Source organism: Carassius carassius, chromosome 29, assembly GCF_963082965.1.
Source record: "Carassius carassius chromosome 29, fCarCar2.1, whole genome shotgun sequence".
NCBI lineage: Eukaryota > Metazoa > Chordata > Actinopteri > Cypriniformes > Cyprinidae > Carassius > Carassius carassius.
The window spans coordinates 28,829,214-28,841,382 of NC_081783.1; the positions used below are offsets into that span (position 1 = coordinate 28,829,214).

General features: G+C 37.9%; 1 protein-coding gene across 4 annotated transcripts in view; it reads right to left on the reverse strand.

The window, feature by feature from the left end:
- LOC132110004 (THO complex subunit 2-like) overlaps window positions 1-12,169 on the reverse strand; it is a 71,390-nt gene that overhangs the window by 747 nt on the left and 58,474 nt on the right. For 2 of the 4 annotated variants that reach the window (XM_059516532.1, XM_059516531.1), the window contains exons 31-38: window positions 10,086-10,447; window positions 9,297-9,358; window positions 8,068-8,103; window positions 1,383-1,511; window positions 1,181-1,247; window positions 867-1,000; window positions 297-367; window positions 115-157 (exon numbers count right to left, since the gene is read on the reverse strand). In XM_059516532.1, the coding sequence (XP_059372515.1) occupies window positions 133-157; window positions 297-367; window positions 867-1,000; window positions 1,181-1,247; window positions 1,383-1,511; window positions 8,068-8,103; window positions 9,297-9,358; window positions 10,086-10,447 (886 nt within the window). In that variant the 3' untranslated portion in view covers window positions 115-132. The other 2 variants (XM_059516533.1, XM_059516535.1) reach the window with 2 other exon arrangements.

Genomic DNA, 12,169 nt, shown 5'->3' on the forward strand with positions numbered 1-12,169 from the left:
CAATTACCCTCAATTTCCTCTAATTAAACGCTCTTTTTCAAATTCACTGACCCATTTCTTGAGTCTTAAGAAATGAGTAATAAACAAAAGCACTTCCTCTGCATTAGCGCTCACCTTGAGTGTCAGCATGCACTATCTGTGCTTTTCTGATTTATGGGTGATGAATGTTAAGGAAAAACTGCGTTGATTTGCTGCAGCAGTGAGCTGAGTTTGTGTAAAGTTGATTTCTATACAAAGAGCATGGCTTCTTTCCATCTCTACACGCAGCCGTTGGTGTTTAAGGCATCAAAGGATATTGTTTCTTCTCTTCTTTAGCGCCAGTGCTGTCTCTCTTCTTTTCGGATTTCTCTTTGTCGTGCCTGGATTCCTGAAACACAAGAGCACTGGTGAACGAGTGTTTGGTATCACGCTGGATCCACACTTACCGTTTAATTGGTGCGGTGGGTGTTTTAAGAGTTTAGTTTGGTTTCTGTGTAGTTCATTTTTTTCGAGTACATTTTAATTGATAACTGAAAATACATCCATTATATACACACATTTACTTTAAAAGTTTCAACCAAAATGGATTTAAATAGAATAAAACAAGAATCTGTCCTTGAAATCGGAGATACTTATTAGCCGTGTTATTGAAGTTGAGATTTTAAACATTAAAAAAAAGAATAAGTACATTATACTTTTTTTCTTTCACTGAAATTAACAGTGAATTAGGATCTCTAATAGAGACTATGATATTCTGCTCTCAACATGTTAGATTAGACATATTAGCATTTTAGATTCACGTCTAGCACAAGTCCAGCTGAAGGCTAGAGGTTTGTTTGTCATCTAAACTAAGGAATGAGTGGCGTGGTACGTTGTGGAGGTGTAACCTTTTTGCCTCCAGAGGTCTTCTCGGGTTTGGCCAGATCGCTCTTGTCCTTGGAGCGCTTGCTGCCGTCCTTGTCCTTGTCGTTGGAGTGTGGTGATTCGGAGGGGCTGGAGCTCTTGCTGTGTCTGGAGGAGTCTGTGTGAAGAGAGCGAGCGCAGTCATGTGAGGCAGATAACACGAGAGCCGCGGCGCCGCGGGGAGGGCTTTCTGATTGCCTCCGCCGCAGAGAAAGAGAGCTTTCTACTTGGCTAGCTCGCCTCTCCCGCTCTCGGCAGAGGGCAAAACAAATTTAAAAGATAGGCATTATCGACTTACTCATTCCATTTTCATCTTTGCGGCGCTTGGCTTCCTGGCTCATCTCGCGCTCGCTGTTCAAGTAGTCCTAGATGAAGAAACGGCGTGAATCAACATGACGCAAGTTGCCTTGACTTTTCACCTTTCAGCAGGCATTCAAGTGTTTTACCCCATGCCCAATTCCTTTTCTAAACACGAAAGCGCCAGGGACGCAGCCACTTACTCGTTTCCGGTCCTTCCGCTCTTCTTTCTTCTCCCTCTCTTTGGAGCGGTCCCTGGATTTGTCAGACTCGTTCTTCTCGTCGTCCTTCTCTTTGCTCTTGGGCAGGACTGTGCTGTGGTTAGGATGGTGCTGAGGATTGGATGGAGAGATGAGAGAGGGTTAACGCCTCACAGGATGAGAGCAGCCCGCTGCCACTTCATTAGCACGCCCCATTAGAGTCGCACTTGCCTTCCCATGAGCCTTCACACCTCACGATGCTATCAGACACACCCACAGGAAGTCCAAGCGCTCTATTAAAAGCTCAAGGCTCCTGCTGAACTCGTATATGCAGCCCTTCATGTGCCTCGCACCGGGGCTTCAACGCACCTCCAAACAAGCGTCAAACCTCCATGTGAAGTGTTACAAAAGGGCGACTTCATTGGGTTGATGAGCACAGATTTAGTCACAGCAAACTGCAAACAGGCTGACTGCTCTAAACTTTTATTTGAGCAGAATATCTCAACAGAGATCGCTAAACTAGAGAGAGCAAGGCAGATGGTTGCCAGGTTGGGAAGATTAAGTAAACCACTGGGCAGAAAAAAAGCTCTGATTGGGGAATTAAAAATCTTGAAATGTGGAAACTGAAACCATTAAACCTTGTTTTTTACCAATGTAAGTATAAGCTTATGATGCCAAATTAAAGAAACATTTTTAGGATTAAAAAAAACAAATATTGCATGTAATCAGCGATTCTGCTTAATAAATCGATAGATGCAGAAATCGTGATCATGATTACAATACGATTCATTGCGCAGCTCCTATGTATGTAATGTGGCGTCAGAGTAATGCTTCAGTGCATTGGGAACCACTGATACGATTCATATGAAAAACCCTTAAGGGTCGTGATTCACAATCAACCAACAAACAGCTGACCCCTTCAAACAAGCACTGAGCAATACTCTTTCTGAAGATTTAGCATTGTGATGTTTTGTAAAAGGATGAAACCTTTCTTTTGCAAAGCTAAGGCATTCTTTCGGAGAACAACATGTGGAAAATGTTTGAATCACAAGAGAACGAAGCTTATGCAAGCAGGATAAACTGATAACATCAATATCCCAGAGAGAAAATGACCAGATCGAATGTGAGCTACAGATGAGCAAAGCGTTCTCGGTAATCTTCAAAAAGAGGGAGCGTCTTCACAAAAAGTATTTACATTAATAAATTAAATTGACAATTAAAAAATTAAAATTAAAATTTAATTAATATGCTACATAATCATTGAATTAAAAAAAATTACATGTATATTATATAAACATTTTATATAAAAATGTATGTGCTACATATTTAACAAATAATAAATGTATATTTTAATAATCAACAGATTACTTAATTATCAAACTAATCCTTACTTGTAGGCTTCCATAGCATTGTGTACTAAGCCCAAAAATTCTTCATGGGATAAGACACAGTGACAGCAACAACAAGATTATGAAAAAAATAATACATAAAAAACTGTCCGTCAAAAAGAATTTCTGTGCAAATTAATGAAGATGTATTTTCAGGTGGAACCAGGTATATACACAGTCTAATTTTATCTCAGACACATGGGACACAGTAAATGAACTGCCCACATCATGTTCAGCACTGCACAACTCATGCTCACAAAAGAGGTTCATTTAAAATAAATAAAAATAGCACTGCAGCAAAATGTTAAAGCTGTTTGATCATTAGTTACATATTCATGTTCCAGCTGGAACTGACACATACAGAACAAAGTAACTTCAAGTCAATAAAAAAGTACTGTACACGAAGTGACAATATGTGCATAAAAGCACACATTATTATATATATATAGAAAGAGCACAAGAATAAATATGATTCTTGTTTGGTGTATAACAGCAGAATAGCATGTGGTTGGTGTTGTTTGGAAAGCTGCCATTTCAGACTCTCCTACTGATCCAAAGATGCTCTGCTGATAAACGTGGGAGAGATCCAACAGAGCAAGCAATACTGGGGAAAAAATGAGAAGCAGCAGCCAACGATTGTTCTTCAAATGACCCGAGCATTCACTTCAAGTCTGCTCAGCTGTTCTTCACCAGTTCACTGAAGCCTCTAAGCCTCCTTCAAAGATTGAGTAGTGATTTTTCAGATCTTACGGATTCAGTCTGATTTGTGAATAAATTGGTTTGTGAACCAGATAATAAAAGCACTTTATTTTCAACTTCTTATAGATTACTTGACTTCAAACTTCCAGCAGCATTTATGCCATCTGTATTTGGTTCTGTTATTAATTATTTGTTCCGTTCCTTCTTTCCTTTAATGTTTTGACTGATTACAATTATTGTCATTACTGACCAAGTCAAGCCAAAACTGGTATGAATACTTTAGTGGTCGACCGATATTGTGTTTTTTTTTTGACAGCCGATGCCGATATCTTGTAAAGCAGGGTGGCCGATAGCTGATATAATTTATTATTATTATTTATTTTTAATGAAGAAATTTGAAATCATTTGACAATAGATTAAAAAAAATAAGTGTGTAAAATAAACATACTTGCACATTAAATGACAAAGTATTTTTCACAAATATTTAATAATGAAATGTTCTGATTATTAGACCGAGAAAAAACAACAACACACTTCTGTATAAGGCTGGTTAATAAGAGCAAAAATTTATATCCCTGTATTTTTTGGCTAATCCGGGTATACGGTATCCTATATATCTCTGTATTTTGTATTTGAATTAAACAAATAAAGTGAATGTAAGCATGTAGGCATTAAAGAGGGTTAAATCACATTACATTCTAGCAATGTAACATTGCACTCTAAAAACAAAAATAATCCTTTTAAAGTAGAAGTTACTAAACTAAATATGAAAATGATAAAAAGCAGACTAATTGAGTAAGAAAAAGGCTATTTTAATTACCCCATTACACTTTACAGTTAATGCTACCATACAAATACACTTGTAGGTTTAAAATTCTACACGTCACATTTATTGTGCAACTACAACTATTTCAGCAACATGCATATTTCAGTCAGAGTTATTGCGCTCCTATTTCATTAAATCGTTCTAAATTAAGTCTGTGGAGTTTAGCGGAGAATCGCAAACAGACAGCAAAATGGAAATATTTCCATGTCTGTTTCAACATTTACAGATGGAGTTTATACCTGTGAAATGTAAGTTATGCATTAAGGATAAAAGCACATCTCAAATATGTTAAACAGCGCGTCTCTGTTAGGCTCACACGCACCTTTCTGTCAGAACTTCTGACGGGGCGAGCGCGAGCCACTTTGAACTGAAACTATAAACTACTAGGAGAGAAATAAATCGCAGAAATTATTTAAATGCAAAACAAACAAAAAACACTCTGATTGGGTGAACTCTTATCTTTTTCTGTTGTTAGTTTTGAATACTGTGCGTGGACAGAGGCGTCACTAGATTTTTGCATAGTTTAGAGTGACAAATCGTACCAGCGTACTTTGAGGTCAAAATACGTAACCGCTACACAAAAAGCATTTGGCAGGTCTATATTTATTGCATATTTCTAACTTTATGGTTATAAGCATAAAAAGGCCACAAAAACATTTTGTATCGCCAATTATGATTCGTTGTTTAATTAGGTTATGCATTAAGTTAGCCATCCTTAAAAAAAAAAATAAAAGATAATCCATAGCCATGCATAGTACGAGTCAAATAAATTATGCATATTTCCATCTCAAGCAACAACCACAAAACGGACCTTAACCATAAATAATATAAGTACATTTTAAAAGAACACTTACTGGTCGGATTGGATAGGCTACTAGGAGAGAAATTATTTATAATGCAAAAAAAAAAAAACTGATTGTTTTAACTCTTCATCTTTTTTTGTTGCTTGTTTTGAATACTGCGCGTGGACAGGAGATGTTTCCGTACTTTATAGTGAGAAATCGTACCAGCGTAATTTGAGGTTAAAATGTGTACAGGTCAGCAGGTCTAAGATTGTGAGCAGTGTGTGCTCAGGCACTGCCGCTCAGTCAAAATAAAAGTCCCGCCACCAACACATTTGAAATATACCAAATATCAGCCGATATATCGGCCATGGAAATATATCGGTCAACCACTAGAATACTTGTAAAATCCCACTGGTATTGCTATTGACTAAAGTTTTTGGTGCCAACCCTACATGACCCTGATGTGTTGAAGACACTCGCTTTCACAACCTCATAAAGCACCTGTTTTATATTGGTACGTCAGGGAATTGGGCATGTATTTCAACAACAAACTCTCTGAGAATGAAAGAAAGCTGAATTAATTGCATGTCCAAAACCACTTCAACAACAGAACAGCTGAATTACAAGAACAACACAGCTGACACGGTATCCTACAAGACCCAACCGACTCCAGCAAGACCAAACCCTGCTGGTTCAAGAAAAACTGATGCTAAATGCATCTATGAGGCCTCTGGATGATCCCGCAGTTAATGTGAGGGAATACTCTGACAGCAGGCCTTCAGAGAGAGACGTAGAGAAGAAAATAACAGGCTGCTCAAAATTCAGCTGTATTGCTTTTTTTCAGGTGGCACCATCAGCATATTTTCAAACATCCTTCAGTGACCAAACTGTATAACACTTATCTCCCTGCCAGTTTTAAAAGAGACTGGGAGTGGTGAATAGAGGACCAGAGTCCAATCAGACGGCGAGGAGCCCAGGAGAGCATAGCCACATGAGGAATGGAGGATATTGTTGGGTTGAAATTACATTAGCAGAATATGAAATGTCCTGGCAGAGGAGGAGAGGGATGCCTGTTTCAGGGATATTCTGCCATCTTTTGAAGGGAAAGGGGAAAGACCCCAAACACCTTGAATGACATACAGAATGAAGAAAGTTTCTGCAATGAGACAAGATAAATATTGGGAGTAGCTCAAAGCCTAGTGAGCTGCCCTACCCACACAGCATTACTGGGCATCCGTTTGAAGGAATGCTGCCTACATAGACAGTATTCTTTGGCATCACAGGTGGGTTTGGAACGCCCAAGCAATCGCTGCCTACTTAGATGACATTTCTGTGATCACTTGGAACGTAAGAAAGTATACTGCCTACTAAGACAACAACTTAGTGAATCAGTTTTTATCCCCCCAAATTATATTAGATTTATTACCTAATTAGGAGTTCTCTAATAATGGATCAGTTACAGTTGATACACAAATGATAATAATCAAATAACGACTAATCAACTGGATTAATAAAACAATTTGATTTATTCAAATATTAACAATACAAGTCCAATTAGAATTTTCTTTCTGTGTAAATCTGTTTCATCAAATGAAATGCTAGAGAACTGACTCTCAGAGAAGCTCGAGAGATGAAGTTTATATTCCCATATAGTGATGACACCACAAGTTTCATGTGTGCTTGAGTATGTATAAAAAACTAAACTGCAGAGAACAAGCAGATTTCATATTTCAAAAGCAGTATTTTTGTGCTTTAACATTCAGACACTAGTATATATCCCAATTTGATTAACAAATTTTGCCAAATTCTGATAATTACACAGTAAAATCCATTTCACAGAAATCATAGGACCCCATTAGTGCACCATCAAGGGTGCTTGGAGAGTTCAAACAAATGCAGCCCATTGCATTTGTGACTCTCATATTACGGTTTAAAACGTTCAAACTCGAGATATCCAACTATACTGCATATTTGGCCATCATAGATGCATTTTGGACAAACACTACCTACATGGACATTTTTAGGCATTGGTTGGAACCAATTCTGCTTACCTAAGCCACGTTTCCACCGCTAGAACTTTACCCAGGAACTAGGGACTTTGGGTTGGTACTCGGTGTGTTTCCACCGCAGGAACCAGGATCTGAATAAAGTTCTGGGTAAAAAATTTCCCCTCAGAAAGTCCCTGCTGGCGAGGTGGTACTTTTTCAAAGGTACAGAACTTTTGGGGGTGGGACCTGAGCGCTGAGCATTCTGATTGGTTGAGTTTACACAGTATTGTGATTTCAACCACAATTCGGATAATTTTCTAAATATTACTGTTCCTGTGTCATGAAATGTAGTTTTAAAAGTATTTCAGGAGAGAATGTAGTTTATGTAGGTTTATTTATAAAGACAGTGTGCATTTAAAAATGCGTTTCATCGATTTCAAAGACGATCAGCTCCACATGATCAGCTGGAGCTCAGTACTTTACCGACGAGGGCAGTCTCAACTCAGATGGTCCTTCTGACTTTTGCCGTTGGCTCGGATGTCTCTTTAGTGGTTAAACAAAATATAATTTGTTTTGGGTAAATCTGACAGGAAATCTTTGGTCTTTATTCAATTAATCTATTAATATGTTAAAATGAAAATAAAAAGAGGCAATACTGTTTGATATAATATTTCGCTTCATTGTAAATATACAGTGAAGAAAATTGCAGTAGCCAAGGCGAGCTGATTGACGTTATCAATTACGCTGCTGTTTGCAGAATTACCGGACTTGTGTCGTCCATCCGCAGGAGCTCACACTCGCAAAGAGTATGCAAGTCCAAAACTTTACGCCGTACTTTATATTGGGAAAATAGTTCCTGGTACAATTGTTCCAGGTAATTTCGGTGGAAACACAGCTCTAGAGGCAAACAGGGCATTTATAATGATTGTTTGAATGGTCTAGGTGGGCAGTTCACTAGGTTTGGAGACACCATCAGAGTTAAGGATTGAAAAAGGTCCAAACCTTTGATGCAGAGTCCTTGAAGTCGTTGAGATTGTCCTGTAGGAATGAATGGAGATGACAGATGAGCTGGAGATGAGGCACACAGCAGGAGAAAGGCTGGGGGAGGCTGGCCGTCAATCAACACATCCCCAAAGACCTTCAAAGACTAGAACTTTCACATGGTTAGAGACGAAGAGACTGGTCTATCGGAGCCTAAGATTAGTCTGCACTGGACTCTCTCAACCTACATGTGCCTGGAGAACGTCACTGCACTGAGCATCATAGAAAAAATGTCTTAACTCCTATCTTTGGTCTAAGATAAAGCAAACATTCTGTAAAAGAACTATGGGAGTTCATGAAGATGATAAAACAAGCTAAACTCATCTAGGATTCATTAATGAAGAGGTCATGTACACTTTGGCATGAGGTCTAGCTCATAGACAATTGCAACAAGATTCCTGGATCACGGACAGACAGATCCCTCTGAGAAGGCCATGCCCACACGTTTTCCCTGGTTGCCTTTCTCTTTATGTAGTAGTTGCTGGTGATGCGGGTTTTTCTGAATGCTGATGGAGCCGTCTGCTAGTCGCACGGATGTCTGGGAAACTCTCCCCTTCCACAGCGGAAAAAAACAGGATGGATGAAAAAAGTCGAGCATATTCTTGTCTGGGATCCCCGAACGGTGATGCAGAAAAACAAGCAAAATATTCCAGCTCCTCCAGGAGTCACAGATCTGACTTCTTCGGGATTTTATTTCTGGCAGAAACATTCTCTTGTCTCGATGTTTAGTTTAAAAAACAAAAACGTATTAACTTCTTACTTTTTGCTTTCTCAGCATGTAATGTGTAAAGGGCAGGGCGATTTACAAAAATAAATATCTAGGTTTACAATCTTACAAAAAGTACAGTATACGAAAGGGAACAAAACTTGTGAGGCACTTGGGTAGATTCTCTTATCGTGTAAAAGTGAGCAAAAACAAAGCATGTGCTAGCACTGAATGCCATTTTTGGCAAGTCCTTGGAAATATATTTTAAAAAATCTGACATTTATTGAAAAATATTTCTCCCAAAAATAGTCCATTAGATGCCAAATTCCCCCCACTGCTCTCCTACAACGGCTGGGCTCCAGAGGCCTCCTCTCAAACTCCAACGGGTGTCGCGGAGGGACGAGGAAGGTTTGGGAAACACGTGATCTCCGACAGGTGAGGACAACAGGAAAGAAGTGCACAGCTCTCCTCAGGCCATACTAACCTTAACTGCAGAGGAGTGCGATGGTGACGAGTGTGTATCAAGTTTTCGTCTTTTTTGCTCTGCTGAGAGAAGAAATATGAGGATTAGCTAGAGAAATGCTTTTGATTGTGTTTTGCTGCAATACGGTGAGTAACTTTAAAAGGATATTCCATCCCCAAATGCAGGGAGCGTACGCTCCTCTGTGTTTTCTTTCAAATCAAAGTGTAAATATATGTAGAAAAAGTATCCTTGTGGCACACAAGCTGCTTGAGTACTGCTCAGATTCTCCAAAATGGCGCTACGCTGATGTGGAGTGACAGAGGAAACAAATTGTTGAAAAGACGTTTTTATTTATTTTTTTGGTACAAAAAGTATTGTTGTCGCTTTATAACGGTACGATAGAACTTCTGATGGCAGATGGACTATTCTGACGATTTTTTTAATACTTTTCTGGTACTTGACAGTGTTATTTTACTTGGCAGTCAATGGGACAGTCACAAGCCTCCCTGTTTTCATCCAAAATATCTTAAATTGTGTTCCGAAGACAAACCAAGCTTTTACGGGTTTGGAACGAAATGGGGATAAGTGATTAATGACAACATTTTCATTTTGGGGTGGAGTATCCCTTTAATTTGCGGGTGAACTAAATCCAAAAACCTTCATTGAAAAACAACACGTCGAGTGGATTCTATGCTCTGAACTTTCCTTTTAGCAATAATACATTCTTTTATGCACTGTTCTTAAAGTCCAAACAATGTCAAAGAAGTGCAGTGAAGCATATTTAAGTGAACAGCACCAGGCCGGTCTTACCCCGTTCAGACTCGACTCCTTCGGATCTGGGCACGAGGGACTTCATGCTTCCCGTCCCAACGCTCTTCTCCAATTTGCTGCCTTCCTTAGTCTTGCTGTCGTTGGACACATCGCGCTCCTTGGACCACTCTTTTTCGGCGGATTTCCCATCAATCTTGCTCTTCTCTTCCTTCTTGTCATCCTTCCTCTTGTCCTTGTCAGCCTTGGGGGTCTTCTCCTTGCTGTCAGTGGGCTTCTCCTCCTTCTGTTTGTCCTTCCCTCCTGCCTTGGCCTCTGGAGTGCTTCCTGGGTTCTTGTCTTTCTTCTCCTTTTTCTCTTTTGTGGTCTTCTCTTTATCTTCCTTCTCTTTACTCCCTTTAGTGCTGTGGAGAGATCAGGGATCAAATGAAGTCTGCTGAAATATGACTTTTGGCTTTTATTCGGAGATACAGAATAGCTTTGATAAGTTGGAGACGTTCTGGATTGACACCACTGATAAAATGTATCATAACACCATTTCAGATCTCATAAAACATCATGGATAGTACAGATTAGTCTCTGTTGACTTTTTTTTTAAAGCTACAAACGCTTAAAGTCGAGGCGTTCTTTGGGGAGAGAGTAATGTTAGATAAACGCTTATCTAATGTAAAATTAATGGAGTGAAATGTATGTAGTAGCTTTAGGGCAGAAAAATATCTGCATACAAGACTTCCAAAATTGAGTTTGGCCTGTTTCACCTTAGTCTTATATGCATTAAAAACACAATATGATAAGTTTGATTTAATTATTTCTCTGTTTTCTGTCTATTAAAATACTAAAGTAAAGAAAGAGCTTATTTTATTCATTTATTTTTTGGCAAGTGGAGTGACTTTTGAATTAATAATTAAATTAATAATTAGTATATTTCTTTTAATTCATATCAGGAAGACAGATAAATTTTTTGGGAAACAGTCAAGTACTTTTCTTTAATTTATTTTTAAGGGAAACAAATTTATCATATATTTATTTTTTATATATACTTATTTATTTATATATATACATACATATATATATATATATATATATATATATATATATATATATATATATATATATATATATATATATACATATATATATACATATATACATATATATATATATATACATATATATATACATATATATATATATACATATATATATACATATATATATATATATATATATATATGTTGTTAACTTTTGCTAGAAGAAAATCACACAAATTGTATGGTTTATATTCAAATTTTGGCTGTAACAAACACTGAACATCTACAGATAAGAATATATAAAGAATTAAAAATCAAGAGCTAATGAAATATTTGACGACCTGAGCTCGACTAGTAGCATTTTCTTAAGATTAATCACCTCCTTTCACTGATCCTTTACTAAAAAGAAAAAAATCATTTTGATGCCGTACAGTTCGCTCAAACCAATATAACCTAGTCAAAATGAAACCAGTCTAATGCACATATGCAAAAATGCGGTGAAAGGAAAGAGTGTAAACTTCTGAAAGCTAATATGATCGTTCGAACCAAAAAGCGTTTATATTCGTCTCTGTTTTCTCAGGCTGAATTCTCCTGACTGGGTCATTCATTATTAAAACAGCACATCGTGACCCCTCTGTCCTCTCATCTCAGGTGAATTACATATTCCTGACTACGCCACTTTCCCTGACCCCACCAAACCACGCTAAAACCCATAGAAATCCATTACAATCTCATTCCATTCACACAATTCCTGAATGGAAATTAATGGGGACCTTTCTTTGCCAGTCTCCCATTGAAGTATTTCTTTCCAAATTATGTTTTACACAGCCAATTTGATGGGCCATCGTGCAATTGTGTGTTGTAACAGCCATGCCTTTCAGAGATGGTTCCTTTCAAGACATTTCTCTCTGCAATTGCTCAGTTTAATAGAATTGTAAGAGGATTCTTGCCTGGAACACTGTTCAATTTGATTACACAGTTCATAAGGAAGGTAGACTTTGATAAAGGATTGATTTATTTGGCGAGTAGTTTGAAATAATAAGCCCCTGCTAAACTTTCTCACCCTGGGGTTTCAACTTTTAATGAGATTATATA